General features: G+C 41.7%; 1 protein-coding gene across 1 annotated transcript in view; it reads right to left on the bottom strand.

Annotated features, from left to right (window-relative positions):
* Positions 1-20428, bottom strand: part of LOC132832169 (cadherin-6-like) — a 179702-nt gene that overhangs the window by 65029 nt on the left and 94245 nt on the right. Inside the window, exons 5-6 of the mRNA XM_060849919.1 lie at positions 19906-20093; positions 19552-19805 (exon numbers count right to left, since the gene is read on the bottom strand). Of these exons, the coding sequence (XP_060705902.1) occupies positions 19552-19805; positions 19906-20093 (442 nt within the window). The remainder of the gene's footprint in view (positions 1-19551; positions 19806-19905; positions 20094-20428) is intronic.

Here is a 20428-nt window from a genome sequence, read left to right on the forward strand (position 1 = left end):
GAAATTAGCTGTCTGATCTACATGTGACTCCAGACCCAAGCAAAGTGTATGTAATGAGGTGGAGGAGGTAGTGGAGGCTGGTGCAATTACAACATTTACAAGACATCTGGATGGGTATGAGAATAAGAAGTGTTTAGAGGGAGACAAATGAGACTAGATTAATTCAGGATATCTGGTTGACAGAGACATGTTGGACTGAAGAGTCTGTTTCTGTGCTATACATTCATATGACTCAAAGAGGTTAACTCTTAATTGTTTTATGTAATGACCTTGCAAATCACTTAATTCAAGAGCAGCTAGGGCTGGATGCCAAATGAAGTGCAGCCACTTGTCACAATATCAGCAGCCAATCTGCCCACAGCAAGTCCCTGCAAACAGCAATCACAGTGATTGGTTTGTCTGTTTCTTTGTGACAAGGGTTAGGTACTGAGCAGGATACCAGGGAGATATCACTCAACTGTCTACGCAATTGTCGCATGGGATCTTTTATCCCCCACTCCCACCCCAAAGACAAGGGAGATGGGCCTCGGTTTAGCAATGTTAATGAAAGACAGTGTCTCAGAGAGTGCTCACACTCCCTCAATACTGCACTGAAGGTGAGATATTTTTCTGTTCAAGGTTATGAGAGTTGCTTCCTAAAATTGAAAGATAGTGCTCCGTGATTCTATATGGCGGCCCTTCCCACCTTTCACGTTCTAATTTAGTTTTATTTTAGTCTAATTTTAATTTCACAATAATTGGATAATGAAGAGGGAGTTTCGAAGAACAATGTGATTGTCATCTTACAGTTCCTAGTGTTAAAACAGTGCCTTGATGTCAGAGTGGAAGTGCTTTATTGACTGGGAAATGCGTTGGGACATCCGAAAGGCATTGTGGAAATGCCAACTTTTTCTCTGGTTCACTAGAATGAGCGGAGGAGATTACAGAGAGCTGAGGGGTAAGTCCCTTCTGGAGTATAAATAATTGTAGAGGGATATGGTCGGGGGATGCTGTTTTAATGTATATCTGAAATCCTGGTGATACCTCTCAGGATGAATGGTGGCTCAGTGGTTAGTACTCCTGCCCGGGACTTGGGTTCAATTCCACATTCACGACAACTGTCTGTGTGGAGTTTGCACATTCTGTCTGTGTCTGTGTGGGTTTCCCTCAGGTGCTCTGGTTTCTCCCAAAGCTGTGCAGGTGGATTGACCATGGGAAATTGTCCAGTAATGTGCAGACTAAGTGGATTGGCCATGCTAAATTGCAGGCTGGGTAGGTTAGCCATGGGAAATGCAGGGTTACGTGGAGGGTCAGTCTGGATGGGATGCTGTTCAGAGGGGTGGTATGGACTCAATGGGCCAAATGGCCTGCTTCCACACCAGAAGGGATTCTATGAGTGGCTAGGCCACTGAGTTGTTGCACAATCCCTCCAGACCACCTTTCCCTGAATGGCGTCGCTGAAAGAATCCGTATTCTCCAATTGAAATGCCAAGCCATTGGCATCTGTTGCTGGAACTCGCTGCTCTGAGTGAGTTGGAGGGAAATATTGTTCATAACCCCTCACTGCCTCTGACAAACAAGCAAAACTCTGTCACCACTGAGTGCAGCGATTGCTGGGTCAGTTTGCGGTCGGGCGGACTTTATCTTCATTCATTCGAAGAATGTGAGTGTCGCTAATCACTGTCAATCCTGAGTTGTCCTTGAGGAGATAATCGTGAGTCATTTTGAACCACTGCAGCCCATCTCATGTATAATACATCTGGACAGCAGTAAGAAAAACTGAAAGCTGAAAGGAGTTTGAGGGTTTTGACCCTGATGAGAATACTTAGCTTCAAGTTGAAAATGAAAATGAATGATTTTATTGTCACCTGTATTTTACAGTGAGAGAAACAGTAAAATACAGAGGGACCTCAATTATCTGAAGGACATAGGCGGGGAGTAATTTGTTCGGTTAATCGAATTCTGGATAATATAGTTAGCCAAGCATCGAGACCTTGCAATCTTGTTCAGATCATCCGAAATTCAGTGAATCAAATGCCAGATAATCAAATTTCCACTGTCACTATGAGCTATCAAAAGTTGCTGAAGATTGTTAATTTCTCCACTGAGCACTTGATTAATAACAAGCATTTATTTTAAGACCGATGTTATGTAAATTCATTGATACTGGTCTAAGATTCAGCACTGTGAAATTAAATTTGCAACATCACAGTAAATATAAGAACCATTCCCACTTATTCAATCACACATTATTTACTTTTTTTGTAGCTATCATTAGAAATCCTGGTTTTGAATCCAATTGTCAGTGCTTGAGTCAAAGTTTACCACGACCATTAGTTAGAAGAACCTAACAATAAACAATCTCAGGCCCAGCTCTCTTCAGTTTACAGATGTTAAGGTTAACGGCACAGAATAGCCCATTATCTGCTACTCGAACAGTAGCAGGCTCGTGTTGAGAGATTAGGGGTTAAAGGTGGAACATTGTTGAAGCACAAAAAAAGGGAGCTCTACTCCTCAATTGCATGTTTTGTAGTTCACCTGACTGTACTCAATACGGACAGTGAGAGGGTAATTTCCTGACCTTGCACTAACTGTATTGCTAGAGAGGAGAGATAAACTGAATAGAGAGAGAGATAAAAGAGATTGAGGAGATCAGAAGTAGAGAGGTCAAGGAGAGGGGAAAGTGTTGAGACAGAATTAGAGCAAGACGGCAGAGAGAGAGGGATCGAGATCAGAAACATGGAGGAAAAAGATAAACAAGCCATTGATGCTTGTATCCAGTATTAAATGAGTTTCTGTGGACGCTGGTCCAGTTGCTCTCTGAATTCAAGGATTGTAAATCTACAGTTTAATGGAAATCTAAATGTTGTGCTTTGTGGCCTCATTGTTCTCAATGCAAGCTTTGCTCATAGCTACAATGTGTTCTCATTCGTTGCAAAGGGTTTGTGAAAGTCAATGACTGTAGGAGAATAGACTGAAAGTTCTGGGTCAATCAGTAGGAGTTGGAAAGACACTTCAACTTGCAATGGAACATGGTAGCAGGTATCTTAAAGCCTGACAGTAAACCCAATAGATAGCGCTCACTCAGACTGTACTAAATAGAAGGTACTGGAGCACAAAACATTTGAAAACATGTCCGGTATCACTTAAGAATACAGCCAGACTGCTATTTCATTCTGAGTGCTACTATAGACCTTTTGGAATGGATGAGTGGTGATACAGAATATGTTTCAAAATACATTTGAGGATCACTGTTACCTGTGCAAGGCAAAAGCAGGAAAGTGGGTCATCAATATTTCCTTTTAAAGTTGGTTGTTATGGTATTTTATTTCATTTATTGTGTGGTCTCTGTCCATGCTTTTTGCACACCTGCATTATCGCAGGGTAAGTCCTGCATGGCTGCACAACCACACACTTTAGCAGAAATACTACAAGTTCCTGTGATGTAATAAACTGTAAGTAAAGCCCAAGGTGTCAAGGTTGTAACAGTAACTCAGCTGTGGGACAGAAGTTTGAGAGTGTAATTTCAGCTGTGGTTCCAGCGCCATATTAGAGATCTACTCAATGCAACTCTGACAAAGTCAAAGACCTTCCACTGACTCATGCACTAGAAATACTGAAGAAAACACTTACTAGGATGTTACTTGGACTGGAAGGTTTGAGTTAGAAAGTGAAGCTGAAAAGGCTGGGATTTCCTTCCTTGGATTGTAGGAGACTGAAGGGTAACCTTATAGAGGGCCATAAAGTCATGATACACAGAGATAAAGATAGCCAACAGCTTTTCCCCATGGTGGAGGAGTCTAAAACTAGAGGGAAGAGGGTTAAGGTGAGGGGGCAGAGATACAAAAGGGTCCAGAGGGGCATTTTTTTCACACAGTGGGGGTCTGGAATGGGCTGCCAGAAGTATAAGTGGAAGTGAGTACAACTTCATCATTTAAGAACATGGATGGGATAGGTGTGGAGGGATATGGACCAAACACTGGCAAATGGGATTAGTTTAATTATAAAACTGAGCAGCATGGACAAGTTGGGTTGAAGGGCCTGTTTCCATGCTGTAAACCTCTATCATACTGTGTCCCTGACCCATGACTGCCCAAAATGAGGAGGATTCAGTCAGGAAGACATTGGACACATTGGGAACACACAGAAGGAAAGGAGAAACATCTGAGAGAGAGCACTGACCTCGAAATACATCTCATCTACCTGGACTCCTCATGCATCTCTGCCCCACATCCTGAAGGTCGTGTATTGACCCGTCAATGTTGGATGGAGGCAAGTCATCCTTGTTCTGAAGGGGCTGTCTGAGAAGGGACAGTAGGAATGAAATATTCAACTGGTGGAGGTACAGCCTTTGGATGGGGTCGTTAAAACTGAAACCCTGTCTTGCCCTTTCATGCAGATGTCTATGATTCCACGCCACTATTTTAAAGAAGACAAGGGGGATTTGTCCCAGACAATCCTCAGCCCACTTCACTGAAAAAAAATGATAACTTGGTCATGGAGTTAATTTCTGCCTGTGGGATCTTGTTGTGCAAAATAATGGCTGCTGCGTTTCCCACATCATCACAGAGATTACTTTTCATAAATGACTACACTGGTGTAAAGTGCTTTAGGGTTCCCTGATGGTGTGAAAGGGCTGCAGAAGTAGGCCACTCAGCCCTTCAAACATGCTCTGCCATTCTAGATCATGGTTGATCATCTATCTCAACGTCATGTTTATTTGCTATTTCCCACATCCCTTGATGTCAATGTAAATCTATCAATCTCTGCCTTTGACACACAGAAAGACTGAGCTTCCGCACAATGTTTCATTAGCTTCTGAGTGAAGATATTTCTCCTCATCTCAGGAGGCGTGGAAATGACAGTCTTTCTTCATTGGACATGAGTTAATAATTCTATTGTCTTGAGTCTCTTGGTTTAAACCTTTTCCATTTGTGTCTATCAATGTTCTCCAAAGAGACAGTTTACCTTCTTTCTGTTGCAGCACTGTCCTATCAGATAACTAGTCAAACACTAGTCGAAGAGAAAGCAAAGGACCAGTAAGCCTGAATTAACACAAGTCCCTAGCACGGGGGACCTAGACAGTGCCTTGAGATCTGTCTCAAGACGAGGCCTTTTACAAGGTAAACAATGGATGTGGAGCTTAACTGTGGCGAAAATGTGTGTGCATTCAGTAATGTCCCCGTGAAGCTGAATCTTCAGAGTCAATGTGGATCAAGAAGCTGAGAGGTGATCAGTGATTGGAATTTGTATTACATTAGGGCTCTGGATTTTGAACAAGCTCAGTTTTATAAAGGCTGGAAGATAGGAGGCTACCCATAAGTGTACAAAGTTAAAAATCTTACAACACCGGGCTATAGTCCAACAGGTTTATTTGGAAGCACTAGCTTTTGAAGTGTTGCTCCTTCATCGGGTGGTTGTCAGATGAGTGTAGAGGTTCCAGCAACAGATAAGCTCGGATCATGTTGACACCTTGACATTGTGCCTCCTATCCACATCAACAATGTCATGTTCCCTCCCCATCATCATCCATTACGCACAAACCTAAACGCCAATACATTCTGCTTATTCTTATACTCCCACCTCTGTCCCACACAGCCAGGGTCCTCATTGTAACTCTAGAATGACACTAATGAAAAATGCTGAATTTTGTTAAAGGAATTCTTTCATGTTTTGGGGGTGTCACTGGCAAGGTCAACATTTGTTACCCATTCCGCGCCTTTTAGCTGAGTGTACCTGAATATGAAGCTGACTAGGCTGCTCAGATAATAATGCTGAAGATGTGTTGCTGGAAAAGCGCAGCAGGTCAGGCAGCATCCAAGGAACAGGAGATTTGACGTTTCGGGCATAAGCCCTTCTTCATTATCTGAGACTGCCATAATAATATCCACATCACCATGGGTCTGGAGTCACACGTACATCAGATCTAGTATGAGTGGCAAATTTCTCTCCCCTAAGGGACATTAGTGAACCTTTTTGTGATAATCCATGATAGTTCCATGAGATGAGATTTAATTCTAGATTTAAGGATTAAATTCAAATTCTTTCAGCTGCTAATGTGGGATTTGAACTTATATCCCCAGAGCATTACCTGTTATTGTGTTATACCTTACAGGTGGTGTGCAGTATACCTTTAAGAGACATGCTTATGAAATCACACCATATCACATCATATGGTCTGACAGTGTAAAGGTCTCAGTCTCCATTTTAACTGAGGCCACTTGAAGCATGGTGTGCTACTGGAAATGTACTACTGTTGGTGACTAAATAGCTTAAAATGAGCCTAGAAATTGAAATGTCTGGGACTGTAATATATAGCCCAGGAGGTGGAATAAAATCTTTTGAATTTCTCTATATCACAGCACCTTCATCTTATATAATGGGAACTATCGTAAGAGTTGCCTCATCATGTACAATTACCCACAATGGGAGGCAATGACCGAGTGGCATTATCGCTGGACTTTAATCCAGAGAGGAGAAAGTAAGGACTGCAGATGCTGGAGATCAGAGCTGAAAAATGTGTTGCTGGAAAAGCGCAGCAGGTCAGGCAGCATCAAAGGAACAGGAGAATCGACGTTTCGGGCATAAGCCCTTCTTCAGGAATGAGGAGGGTGTGCCAAGCAGGCTAAGATAAAAGGTAGGGAGGAGGGACTTGGGGGAGGGGTGTTGGGAATGCGATAGGTGGAAGGAGGTTAAGGTGAGGGTGATAGGCCGGAGAGGGGTTGGGGGCGGAGAGGTCAGGAAGAAGATTGCAGGTCAAGAAGACGGTGCTGAATCCGAGGGTTGGGACTGAGAAACAACCAACCAACCCAACCGCCCCGTGGCTGAACACTTTAACTCCCTCTCCCACTCTGCCAAGGACATGCAGGTCCTTGGCCTCCTCCATTGCCAGACCATGGCAACACGACGCCTGGAGGAAGAGCGCCTCATCTTCCGCCTAGGAACCCTCCAACCACAAGGGATGAATGCAGATTTCTCCACCTTCCTCATTTCCCCTCCCCCCACTTTTTCTCAGTCCCAACCCTCGGACTCAGCACCACCTTCTTGACCTGCAATCTTCTTCCCAACCTCTCCGCCCCCAACCCCTCTCCTGCTGCGCTTTTCCAGCAACACATTTTTCAGCTGTTAATCTGGAGACCCAGGTAATATTCTGGTGACCAGACGAACTCTGCAATGGCAGATGCTGGAATTAATCTGGATTTAAGAATCTAATGATGACCATGAATCAATTGTTGGAAAAACCCTTCTCTGGTTCACTAATGTCCTTAAAATAACTGCACAGAGGCCAGTATCCCATCACTAATTCATCCTTCATTTACTGTGACCAGCCAGCTCAGAGTCAGTCCCCTGAACTCAGGAGGTTCTAAATCCCTTGCTAATACTTTTTCATTTAATCCATATTTCTAATCAACCCATTCCGCGACATTATTACACACCTCAGGAGGGAGTGGGACTTGAACCTGGGGCTTCTTGGTCCAGGGGTAGGGACACAACCACTATGCCACAAGAAGGCCTGCCCTGTTAATATTTTTTTTCTTTTTCTTTTCTTTCTCTTTTTAGTGACAAGCAGTGCCCTTCACATCAAAGAGGGCAATGCTGTGTGATCAAAAAGTGAGCTGTGTGATTTTTTTTGTGATCATCCCCCCTCGTTCTTTTTTTCTTTTTCCCCTACACTACCGCCTAACTGCGGTAGTGCTTATTATTTTTTTCCCCCGCACCTGCCCTGTTAATATTGGTCAGCCAGTGTCCCCCTGATTGGTCCACGTTAACAACCTCAATCAAGAGCTCATAGTCACCGATGTTTACCTGGTTTCAATCACTACTGTCCTTAACTGAAAATGTGTTGCTGGAAAAGCGCAGCAGTCAGGCAGCATCCAAGGAACAGGAGATTCGACGTTTCGGGCATAAACCCTTAACTGGTCTGTTAGCCACATGAACAGGAAGGGTTTGGAGGGATATGGACCAAGTGCTGGCAAATGGGACTAGCTTAATTTAGGATATCTGGTTGGTGTGGCCAATTTGGGCTGAAGGATCTGTTTTCTGTGCTGTACATCTCTGTGACTCTATGACTCCATGTGATCCCAGACCCACAGTAATGGGGTTGACTCTTAATTGCCCTCTGGAATGGTTAATGAATACTGGCCTAGCCAGCAACACTGTCATCCTGTGAATGAATAAAAAAACACAAGGGTAGATTATCTGGTTAACTAACTCAGTGACAGTACCACTGCACTGTTGTCTCTCCCCTGTGCATTGTCGATTAATTGCTGTACCTGAATAGTAATCAGGCTGCGCCTGGCCCCTGTGGAATACTGCAGCTTTACTTTCCAAACAACGATGGCTTTGTAGAAAGGTTTTCTTTGATATCCTCAAACATGAGGAAGAGAAACCTACTTAAACCTGTCACTGAGAGCCGTGCCTTGCTTTAGCTGAGTATTTGCATGGCACTTCTTTACACTTGGGAAGTTTTCTTTGGTTTCAACAAATCTGTTGATCAAGGAATAGAAAAATAAATGCCAGTCTCTGCAGTGAGAGCAATGCTTTTAGGAAAATTAAATTGGTGAACTGTCATTAACTCTAACATCACTTTCCTCCATTTAATTTTGATCCTATTTGTTTCCGATGTTCATTTAAAGAATGAAGATTAACGCTAGCTTTGGACAGTTGGCTTGGGGTGATCGCTGACTGTGCAATGAAACCAAATCAACATCAAGAAAAGATATAATCACAGAGACAAGAATGCTTCAACTTCAGTTGTGTACCTGCCAATTCAACTGTCACACATTATCAAACTCAGCAACCTCTCTCAGGCAGTGATCTCCTCTGATGCCATCAACAGTCAACATTCAAATAATATTTAAAAAATATCAGCAGCAGAGTGAAAATAAACAAAAGGGGCACAAAGCAAAATGGTGTGGTGTGCCATTGTTCAATTTGACAGGAAGGATTATTGGCAGGAGGCAGAGGTGATGTTACTTAGCTGCTCTTGTGTATGGATTCCTATGCCTTTGAAGTTGGCTTCTTCCTACGATTACTGAACAAAAGCTTGGCACATTCCTCCAGCAATCCTCGCTTTGCTGTGTAATTCCTCTCTGTGTTATTTAACTCTCTTACCACAATATCGCTTTTGCACAAACATATTTGAAGCTGATGGTCAGAAAGCTAAATTCAAGCCTATCTAATTCCTACACATCTTGTGGTACTGTCAGTACTGATATATAAATAAGCATGAAAACCACTGCTGAGGTACTGCCTCAACTGGAAAGCTGACCTGACATCCAGGCAGTTTTCACATTGTCTGAAAAGTGGACTGATCTGAAAACGACCATTGTAACTGGGAGTGCTGTTCTGCTGTTTGAGGATTTTATGAGTCTGAATTCTGGATTCTGCAGTGGCAGCATGTATTTACTTTAATAAATCAATGGGGTGTTAATGGATGGAGCACTATCTCACAGAAAAGAGCAATTGTTGTAGCAATGTGCAGGGCTGTGCTACAGTAATATTTGGAAAAGCTAACCCAGTAGTGATAAAGACTCAAAACCAATATCATCCACATGAGGATATTGAATCTAAAACTCAAATTTAGACATTGCTATTTTCTGGCACATGTGGTCAGCAAATATATTTCTTACACAATGTGTATATCTAAATAAGGACTGGGGCTGAGCAAATCAGGTTCATATTCTCTGGAGTTCAGAAGAATGAGAGGTCATGTATTGAAATGTACATAATATAGACAGGCTTAACACCTTGTTTCAACTATTGACAAATCTGGAATACAGGAGCAGAATCTCAGGATATCATTTAGGATTAGGATGGTACGAGGAACGTCCTTACTCAACATTTGTGAATGTTTGGAATTCTCCACAGTCATTGTTCCTTGAGAATTGAGGAATATGGGGAGCAAATGGGACAGTGGGAATGAAGGTCAAGATTGGCCATGGCCTTATTGATTGGTAGAACAGACCTGATGGAACAACTGGACCTTCTCCTATTTCTTAGGTTTTATATTCCCAAGTTTCCACCTCACTCTGCATTTCACAACGGCCACCTTGTTCTGGATTAACCCAACTATGGCACTTTTTGCACTATATCTAATCCATCAAATCCTTTAATCATTTTAAAGTCTTCAATTAGATTATAGAATCAGAGAATAGAATTATAGAAGAGTTACAGTCCCATGGAGTCCACTGCATCCATAGTGGCTCAGCAAGAGCAAGCATGGTTAGTAGTTAGCATTGCTGCCTCACAGTGCCAGTGACCCCGGTTTGATTCTAGCCTCAGGTGACTGTCTGTGTGAAGATTGCACGTTCTCCACATGTCTGCGTGGGTTTCTTCTGGGTAGCTCTGGTTTCCTCTCAGAATCCAAACATGTGCAGGTTAGGTGAATTGGCCATGCTAAGTTACCCATCATGTTAGGTGCATTAGTCAGAGGGAAATGGATCTGGGCGGGTTACTCTTTGGAGGGTGGGTGTGGACTTGTTTCCACATTGTGGATAATCTAATCAGCTAGTCATAATCCCTTGTTCTTTCCCTGTAGCCTTGCAAATATTTTCACTTCAGCTAATTATTCATTTTGAAAGTGATGATTGCAGCGGCCTGCAATACTCTCTCAGGCTGGACATTACAAATCCTAATTACTCATTGTGTAAAAGCATTTTGACCCAATTTCTTGGCCAATCTTGGTGATGCCCTCTGATTGAACCTTCTACTAATGGCAACAGTTTCTCCCTGTCTCTGCTGTCCAGCCTCCTCTTGATTTTGAACACCTCGATCAAATCTCCCATCAACCTCCTCACCATCTTCTTCAGAGCTGATGTGAAGATGCCGGTGTTGGACTGGGATGTACAAAGTTAAAAATCACATGACAACAGGTTATAGTCCAACAGGTTTATTTAGAAGCACTAGCTTTCAGAGCACTGCTCCTTCATTTCTGTGCTCTATGACAGAGTCCTGACAAAGGGGCAGTGCTCCAAAAGCTTGTACTTCCAAATAAACCTGTTGGAACTAAAACTTGGTGTTGTGTGATTTCCAGCTTTCTTCAGGACTGAAGTAGGATCACTGGACCCTAAAGGCTAGCTCTGTTTCTCTCTCCAAAGATGCTGCCAGCCCTGCTGAGTTTCTCCTGAAATTTCTATTTTTCTTTGTTTCAGATCTCCAGCATCTGCAGTTTTTTGTTTATTTCAGTTCCTTGTTCTTGTTTTCTTCCTACACCCTTTGATCCCCTTAGCCCTAAGGATTACACTTAATTCCTACCTGAAAATGTTCAAAGTTTTGGCCTGAACTATTTTCTGTGGCGGAGAGTCCCAGTGCTCACTGCTCTCTGGGTGAGGAAATTTAATCAATTCTACAATAAAGATCAGACACTTGTTCTCAGACAGCTGTACTGCTTGAAGTTGTAGAGATGTACAGTACAGAAACAGACACATTGGTCCAACTCGCCCATGCCGACCAGATATCCTAACATAATCTAGTCCCATTTGCCAACATTTAGCCCATATCTCTCTAAACCCTTCCTATTCATATACCCATCCAGGTGCCTTTTCAATGCTGTAATTGTACCAGCCTCCACCACTTCCTCTTGCAGCTCATTCCAAACATGCACCACCCTCTGGGGTGAAAAAGTTGCCACTTAGGTCCCTTTTAAATTTTTCCCCTCTCACCATAAACCAATGCCCTCTAGTTCTGAACTCCACCCCCAGGGAAAAGGCCTTGTCTATTTATCCTATCTATGCCCCTCATGACTTTATAAACCTCTATAAGGTCACCCCTCAGCCTCCGACACTCCAGGGAAAACAGCCCCAGCCTGTTCAGCATCTCCCTATAGCTCAAACCCTCCAACCCTGGTAATATCCTTGTAAATCTTTTGTGAATGCTTTCAAGTTTCAGAACGTCCTTCAGAAAGGAAGGAGACCAGAATTGCACACAATATTCCAAAAGTGGCTTAACTTCTGTGCAACTGCGACATGTCTTCCCAACTCCTCGATGCAATGCTCTGACCAATAAAAGAAAGCATACCAAACGCCATCTTCACTATCCTACCTACCTGCAACTCCACTTCTAAGGAGCTATGAATCTGTAGTCCAAGGTCTCTTTGTTTAGCACCCCAGGACCTGCGATGTGAAGATGGAGATCATTCAATCAGTACTGGCAGGCAGATCTGTAAGCACATCAATTATATTCTGTACTTATGCAGCAAAGAGCAATGGTAACTGCTCGAAGTATGGAGGTAGTTGAACTGTTCAAGCATCTGCTTTGAGGGCAGGGGTTAAAAGAATTAAATGCAAGGCTGGAAAGTTTGCATTTATTGACTGCTGAGATAGAGATCATCTCGTAATGTGAGCTGGTCTTCCATGGATGGAGGTGCCAAGTAAGGTACTGATTCCAGCAGGGCCACTATTTAAGTGCTCTCACAGGTATGTTAACAGGTAACCAGGTAACCAGCACATTGTAGGATTCTGAAAGCCTGAAGGAAGGGGTGAGGAGGTCCCCTCAGATTTCCCCTGCCCCCTGAGTGTGCAGGGACGGTAAATGTCTCCATTTGGTGAAAGGGGTTTCTCACATCACAGCTGGTGACCTGCAAGTAGCCTACTTTCCCATAACCAAGTCTCTGGTTAATGAAACCAAAGCAGAAAAGTACGTTGAGAGAGAAAAACAACATTTTGAGTCCAGTTCAGAAGAAGGGTTTCTCCAGCAATTTCCATTTCTGTTTCTGGCTTCCAGTATCCACAGTTCTTTGATATGTTTTCTCCAGATCATGACATCCCTGCGCCAGCCAGCGACAGATCCACAGTGAGGATGCAGCAAAGCACATTGACTGTTCAAATCATTGTGCAGTCTTCGGCTCATACATGGAAACTGTCGCTCCAGGAGCGTGATGGGAAGGGGGTGTTATATAGTGGCACTCCATCATCATCATCTCCAATGACTACCCACTGCAGGCTGCACAACAGAACAGTGCAAAGAGGACATTTCTCCTGGTCACAAGCACAGCAAAATGAAGAGCTCACTGCAAGACCAGCATAGGCAACTGTTTGCAGCACACACCAATCCAAGGAACAAAAGTTATATCAAAAGTGGTGTGAGTTATTCGAAACGTCGAATTCTCTATTCCTGAGATGCTGCCTGGCCTGCTGTGCTTTGACCAGCAACACATTTGCAGATTAACCACCTCACCACTACAACCACTTACAAGCTCTCATGGGTAATATTGTATTTTCATGAGCAAATGGAGACTCTCCAGTAAAGCAAAATGGAACCAACTGATCACCTTTTTTATTGTTTGTGAGCTTTTGTTTTGTGCCATGGTATAAATGAGGCCACGTGCATCTCTATGCGCTTAAACTGTGACCCTTACATCTGGAGGCTTCTGCTTGTTTCCAGCCCCATCATCATTAGCTGAACAGAGGGGAATGTAGATATGTCAGAAGCCTCAAGAGACAGTAAGCTCTTCTCCTGGTCATGGTGAGGTGGTAGCTCCACTGAACTACATGGGATAGGATTTGCAAACCACAATGTGATTGGTAATGATCATTCTGATGGATTTTTCTGCTGATTCTTTAACCTTACGATCTAACGTATCACAGTTTGGTGTCACTGTGTTGGTGCTTGCAGCAGATGGTGTGAACAGCAAAAGTTCTTTTCACTCCTGTTAGCTTCTGTTCACACTACAAGTCTATAAAGCTGGCAGGAGAAGCTCATGTTACAAATGCAACAGGGACAGCTTCAGATCTTCCATCTTCCCATTTCCCCCATCACCTCTGACCAGCTTCCTCTCAATTTGAGCACATCTGTCAGCTCTCAGCATAGCCTTCTCCTGTCCAAAGAAAACAGTCCTGCACTTCTCAATCTGTTTTTGTAACTGAGGTTTCTCAACCTTGGAACTTTTCTTGTGAACTTCTTCTGTACTCTATCTAGCGCATTCACATCCTTCCTAAAGTGCAGCACCTAGAACTGTACACATTGTTCGAACTGAGGTCTGACTTGGGTCTGGCACAGTTCAGCATTGCCTTCTTGCTCCTGAAATCTATGGCTCTGTTAATAAAGCCTAGGCTATTGTATGCTTTATTGACTGCTCACTTTTTCTGTCCTACTATCTTCAGTGATTAAAGCACATATGTAGAAAAAATTACAAGAGAAAAAATAAAGACACAATAAATGAAGCATATCTTCATAAAATCCCAACAGTGGAAACAGGCCATTTGGCCCATCAAGCGCACACTGTAGTCAGACCACATGGAGAACTGTAAATACAATGAAAGCAGTTCCAAGAAGTTTTACTGGACTAATACCTGGTATGGGCAGGATGTCTTGTGAGGATAGGTTGGACAGGGTAGGTTTGTATCTGCTAGAGTTTAAAAAAGTAAGAGGCAGCTTGTTTGATTCTTTAAGATCCTGAGGGATCTTGATAGGATAGGTGTGAAGAGGGTGTTCCCTCTTGGGGGAGAATCCGGAACTGGAGATCTTCTGGTCACAATTTATCAAATTCTTTTGTAACAGCCCCTGAAACTTTGCTTTGCAGGTGGTAGTATTCCCATGTATCTGATGCCCCTGTCCTCCTGGATGGAAGTGTTTGTAGATTTGAAGTGGTGTTTCAGTGGTCTTGGTGAGTTTCTGCAGTGTATGATGATTACATTAATGGTTTGCACACGATGGTAAAACAGCGTCTGAAATTCCTTGTTCCCCTTCTAGCAATCCTGCTGCTTTTAAAGCCATGGATGAGAATTTGCATGGAAGTTGGCTTCAGTCATCTGTACTTGTGAAAATAATGCTGAATTCACATTGTCAGTGGGACTGTCTATCTGACCTCGATCTTTCTCATTAGCAACACCTCTGTTCCGAAATTAAATCAAGGTTTGCTTGATGTCTAGGGCTATCCCTTGAAGTGTTAATACAAGCGGATCAGCAGACTACAGAACACAGACATTAAGTTATTCTGTTTGCTCGGCAGTTGCAGTACGATCTGTTCAGAAGTGTTTTATTAGCAAGACATCAAAACCCACACACTAGGTGTGAACACTGACTTAAAATGTTTGATTGTAAACTGAAAGGATTCCCTTGGCACTAAAATTATTTATCTTAAAATTATTCATGTTAAATTGTGTTTGGATTTTTGAATTTTCTAATTTGCAAAAGTACATGATTCATATCCAACTTCGTAAAGATCCAAAAAGTAACTTGTTGATCCAGGAGTTTTGTTATTTATTAAGTTGTGGAAGAACTGTGTTCTAATAACATCTACTTCTTGAAGACCAGTTCTACCTTTATTGTTTTAAGTGTTCAGTAAAATATTGTCTCTACTATTCTACCTGTTAATAAAAATAACCAATACTGTTAACATATAATGTTCACCTCACAACATGGTACAGTGTGATTTTCAAAGCAATAAGAAGAATGTTGAAGCTGATATTTTAAGCTAATTAATCCTGGACTCACCTTCTCATTCACCTTATGTAGATGGGTACAATACTTGCTTCTTAACAAATTTGATTTTCCTATGAGAACTGTCTTTATTGTTTGTTGGAAGTGTAAGCAAAAAGTATCTGGATAATACCTGAACCATCACATTAATTCATATAATAGGAGTAGGAGTAGGCCATTCAGCCCCATTTGATACAATCCTGGTTGATCTCATCTCAGCCTGAAAGCCACTTTCCTGCCTGGTCTCCATAGCCCTTCAACCCATTACTAATTAAAAATCAGTCTAACTCCTCCTTAAATGTATTCAGTGTCCCCACACTCTGGGGAAATGAGTTCCATGGATTCACCACCTTTTGAGAGAAGTAGTTTCCACTGATCTAAGTTTAAAATATGCTGCCCCTTATTTTAAAACCATGACCTCTTGCTCTATACTGCCACACATAAAGAAACATCTTTTTTACTTTCACCTTGTCAATTCCCTTTAGCATCTTATACATGTGGGCGGCACGGTGGCACAGTGGTTAGCACTGCTGTCTCACAGCGCCTGGGACCGGGGTTCAATTCCCGACTCAGGCGACTGACTGTGTGGAGTTTGCATGTTCTCCCCGTGTCTGCGTGGGTTTCCTCCGGGTGCTCCGGTTTCCTCCCACAGTCCAAAGATGTGCGGGTCAGGTGAATTGGCCATGCTAAATTGCCCGTAGTGTTAGGTAAGAGGTAAATGTAGGGGTATGGGTGGGTTGCGCTTCGGCGGGTCGGTGTGGACTTGTTGGGCCGAAGGGCCTGTTTCCACACTGTAAGTCTAATCTAATCTAATCTAATCTACATCTCAATCAGATGTCCTCTCATTCTTCTAATCTCCAGAGAATTAAAATGCTCAATCTCTCTTTGAAAGACAAACCTCTCATTTCTGGAATCAATCTGGTGACCTTCCTCTGAACTGCCTCCAATGTCCTCAAGCAAGGGAACTGAACTTGTAAGCAAAACTCCAGGTGTGAGCTTACTAGTGTCTTGTACAGTTGTAGCAACGCTATTCTGCTTTATTAAAACAAAGGACCGCGGATTGCACTCTGAGGAAGGGTCTCTTGAACCGAAATGTTAATTCTGATTTCTCTCCACAGATGCTGCCAGACCTGCTAAGCTTTTCCAGTAATTTCTATTTTTTGTTAAAGAACAACAGATAATGGAGATTTGAAACATCAACAGAAATTGCTGGAGAAACTCAGCAAGTCTGGCAGTATCTGTGGGGTGAAAGTAGAGTCAACATTTCGAGTCCAGTGACCCTTCCCACTTTTTATATTCTACATCTTTGGCAATAAATGCCAAAAATCCATTTGCCTTCCTAATCGTCTGTTGTACCTGGATTCTTGTTTTCTGCAATACATGCACAAGGACATCCAGATCTCTCTTTGAAGATGATCTTTGAAGTTTCTCTCCATTTAGTTGTGCAGAACACCAGCAATTGCTCTAAATACTGTGTCCCTTCATATTGCAGCCTGTGATTTGCCCTTGTCCCATTGCAGAAGAATATTTTTTTCAAACTTTGGTATTTCAGTTTTGCCCTAATCTCTTTGATCGATTGTCCAACATGTGAGTTACATGTAGGGACAAGTCTCGGAAACAAAATCGGCACAAACAGCATTGGTATCCCAAAGGGCTCGGTGGTATGTTTTGATCCACATGCAATGCAATTGGCACAAAATGATGACAATAACCACAAATTATGTTAAATCAGGGTGCATTATACTTGCAGAATTCTTACATGGAATTGGCTGTTTTCCCTGTAGAAGATAAAGTGTGCCTCACAACATTGTGTCACACACTCAGGTCATTAAGTGATAATAAACATTTAAGTATTGCTGAAAAGAGACATTTTGTATCAAAGATTTTCATCTTGCATTAATCAGGACAACTTACAAGAAATACGAATGGTGAAACATTTTATGCATGAGAGGAGACTGCTGATTGTTTGGCACTCATACCAAGTCATTTATGTCAATTGTAAGTAGTTGAGGACTCAGCTATGATCCCTATCTCACATTAAACCTTACTAACTAAAGAATAATTCATTTCAGCCTGATGTCTGTTTTTTTTATGTCAGCAAGTGAATGTTCTATCCATGCTGATATAAGCATGAGCTTTTATCCCGCAACAACCTTTGATGTAGCACCTTATCAAATGAATCATGGAAATTTAAACACATTACATGGACTGTTTCCCCTTGATCCACAGCATGTGCTATTTCCTCACAGCACTCCAGCTGAGCAGTTAATCATCATTTCTCATGTATGAAACCACACTGCCTCTGCCTAATTACCTTGAACATTTCAAAGTGTCCTGTATGATGAAAGGTGTGTTGTTTTAAACAATAAAAACATTTACTAGACTTTGGATTCCAATGCAATATAGGCGTTGATCTATTGTTGTGAAATGATTTAAAAAGTAATTAAGTCAGACTTTCTAAAGCCATTTTTTTTAGAACAGTGTATGCTAGACAGCAGATAACAGAAAGCTCCCTGAGATGTTAATAGAAGTTAATTTATGCTGTGGCGCTTACATCTGAAGAGAGAGAGAAAAACAACAGCCATTAGTTTAGTAGTAACTAGCATGACCAAGTGTTTGTTGTGAAAATATCGTTTAAAAAGTTAGTTCAGTTTGAAGAGGGACCTGATTGAAATCACGTACAAGTATAGTCTGTCCTCGAGAAAGGAAAATTTTCAGAGCAGTTAAGAATGTAAGTTTCCTAAGTGAATGTGTTTAGCTTGTGAAATTTTCAGACCAGGAGTATTTGGTTAGAAATTTGTATTGTTTATTCAAAGCTACGAAAGTCTAAGCTCGCAGTGTAAATGGTCAAGGGAAAAGGCCTCATAGGGCCAAAACTGTGAAGAAGGAATTAAGTTAAACCTATAGAATTTGATAAGGAAAAAAAAGTCTAGTTTTCTGAGTAACAGTAAACTTATGGTGATGGGGAATAGATAGATTTTTATTTTGTTATGTTTAGAAGCTTTTCAAATTGACTTGCATTTAGGTAGGTTGTATGGCTTTACCTTTCTTTCTTTTGTGCAATAAATTTCTGTTTTATTGTTAAATGTGAAACTGCAGCCTCGTATGCTTATGTCTCAGGGAAAGATGGCTACATTAAATTAAAAAGAAAATATCATGCTAGAGTTCATTCTGGGTTTTGACTTGTTCCAGTAACATTGGCTGGAGTCACAATGCTGCTATTGGTACATCATCCCTTTGCAAATTCTTATCTGTTTTAAATGTCTGTGGAAAGTCTTACTGTTTGTTATGTATTTCTAGTCAGCTTTCTCTAGTACTCTAATTGATTCCCTTTTTATTAATTTTTCCTATTTTTTGTTCTTTCTTACATTCCATCTAATTTTCTGAATTCAAACAATCTTTGCATAATAATACACTTTGTTTAATGTTAACGTTATTTTTAACTTTTATATAACTACAAGTAGTTATATAAAATCCTCTTGGATTTTTTCTTACTCATTGGAATATATCTATCCTGTGTATTCTGAAATATCTGCCATTACATCGCCAATAGCTAATCATTTAGCCCAGTTTGCTCAATCAGTTTTACTAATCATTCATTCATTCATTCATCTTTGCCCTTATTTAAGTTTAAAATATAATTTTGAACTCTTCTGTCTGTCAAACTAAATGTAAAATTACATCACTGCTACCTAGGAACACAAGGGCACTAATTAATCCTATCTTCTGACACAGCACCATGTCTTACATGGTCTGTTCCCTCATTGGCTCCAGAAAGCACAATTTTAAGAAACTGTCCCAAAAACATTCTATGAACTCTTCGTCTCTGCCCATCTGAGTTTTCCAGTCAAAATGTACATTAAAATGTCTCATGATTATTGGCATATCTTTCTGACAAGTTCTCATTATTTTGTCCCTTGTACCCCATCTTACTGGGTCGTTAGTAATACAGGACCGTATATACTCAAAGAAGTGAATTCTTGCCTTTATCTCCACCCAAACTACTTCTACATCCTGGTTTCCTGACTATAGGACATCAGTCTCTATGGTGCTAATACCACCATTAATCAACAAAGCCACATCTCTACCTTATCTTAGCTTCCTGTCCTGTAACGCGAACACCCTGCACTCTAAAAAGATGGTAAAGCTTACCTAATCAAGCTATGAGATGCATCAGGATCCTGTGCAGTTACGGTACCGATGATAGTCCCCACATCAATGTCTTCATATACATCAAACATGTAAAAGGGTCTACTGAACACTGGAGGCTCATCGACATCTTCAACAGCAATCCTCACAGTGGCTACATCTTTGTATGGACCCAGGTAAAGGAATCGCGGGTCAAGCCGACTGTTCGTTGCCTCAACTTTTAAGGTATAGCTTTTCTTGTTCTCATAGTCCAACATCTGCTTTAGAAGAACAAAGGTTTAGATCATCTGATTGCAAATAAAAAGAATGACAATGGAGAAAAGCCAGAAGAAAGAAAACTACTGAGTGTGTCTGCACCTTTTTGACCAACACGACACCCTCTTGTGTGGCCTTGTCAGTAATAATGTCAAACATATTCATCCCATCTCCATCAATGATGTGATAGGTTATTTCTGCATTTTCTCCAATATCTGCATCATAAGCTTTAATTCTGCCAACAGTCCCACCTTCTGGGGAAGATTCCTTGACGCTCATTTGGTATAAACCTGAAGAGACAAGACATTCTGATTTATAGGATCAGATATTACAATGGGTTACACTCCAATAACACTCAGCCAGGTGTGTATGAGCCTGGGCTTGCAATGAGTCATTGGTCTACATTGAAAAGTGCACTAAATCGACTGTGAAGTTGGCTTAACACAGAGGTGTAATTGTAAAGGTGACACGTATTTCACAAGGACTGATCCTCTTAACTGAGGATCGCAAAAACTCTCCAGTTTCAGTTGACATAGACAATGGCCCATTGCGGAGTAAAGGTAACATTGCCATAGCCGGATTAGTCCATAGGACTACCCTCTCATTAGAGAGAGAGAGAGAGAGA

This window comes from Hemiscyllium ocellatum, chromosome 34, assembly GCF_020745735.1.
Source record: "Hemiscyllium ocellatum isolate sHemOce1 chromosome 34, sHemOce1.pat.X.cur, whole genome shotgun sequence".
NCBI classification, from domain to species: Eukaryota; Metazoa; Chordata; class Chondrichthyes; order Orectolobiformes; family Hemiscylliidae; genus Hemiscyllium; species Hemiscyllium ocellatum.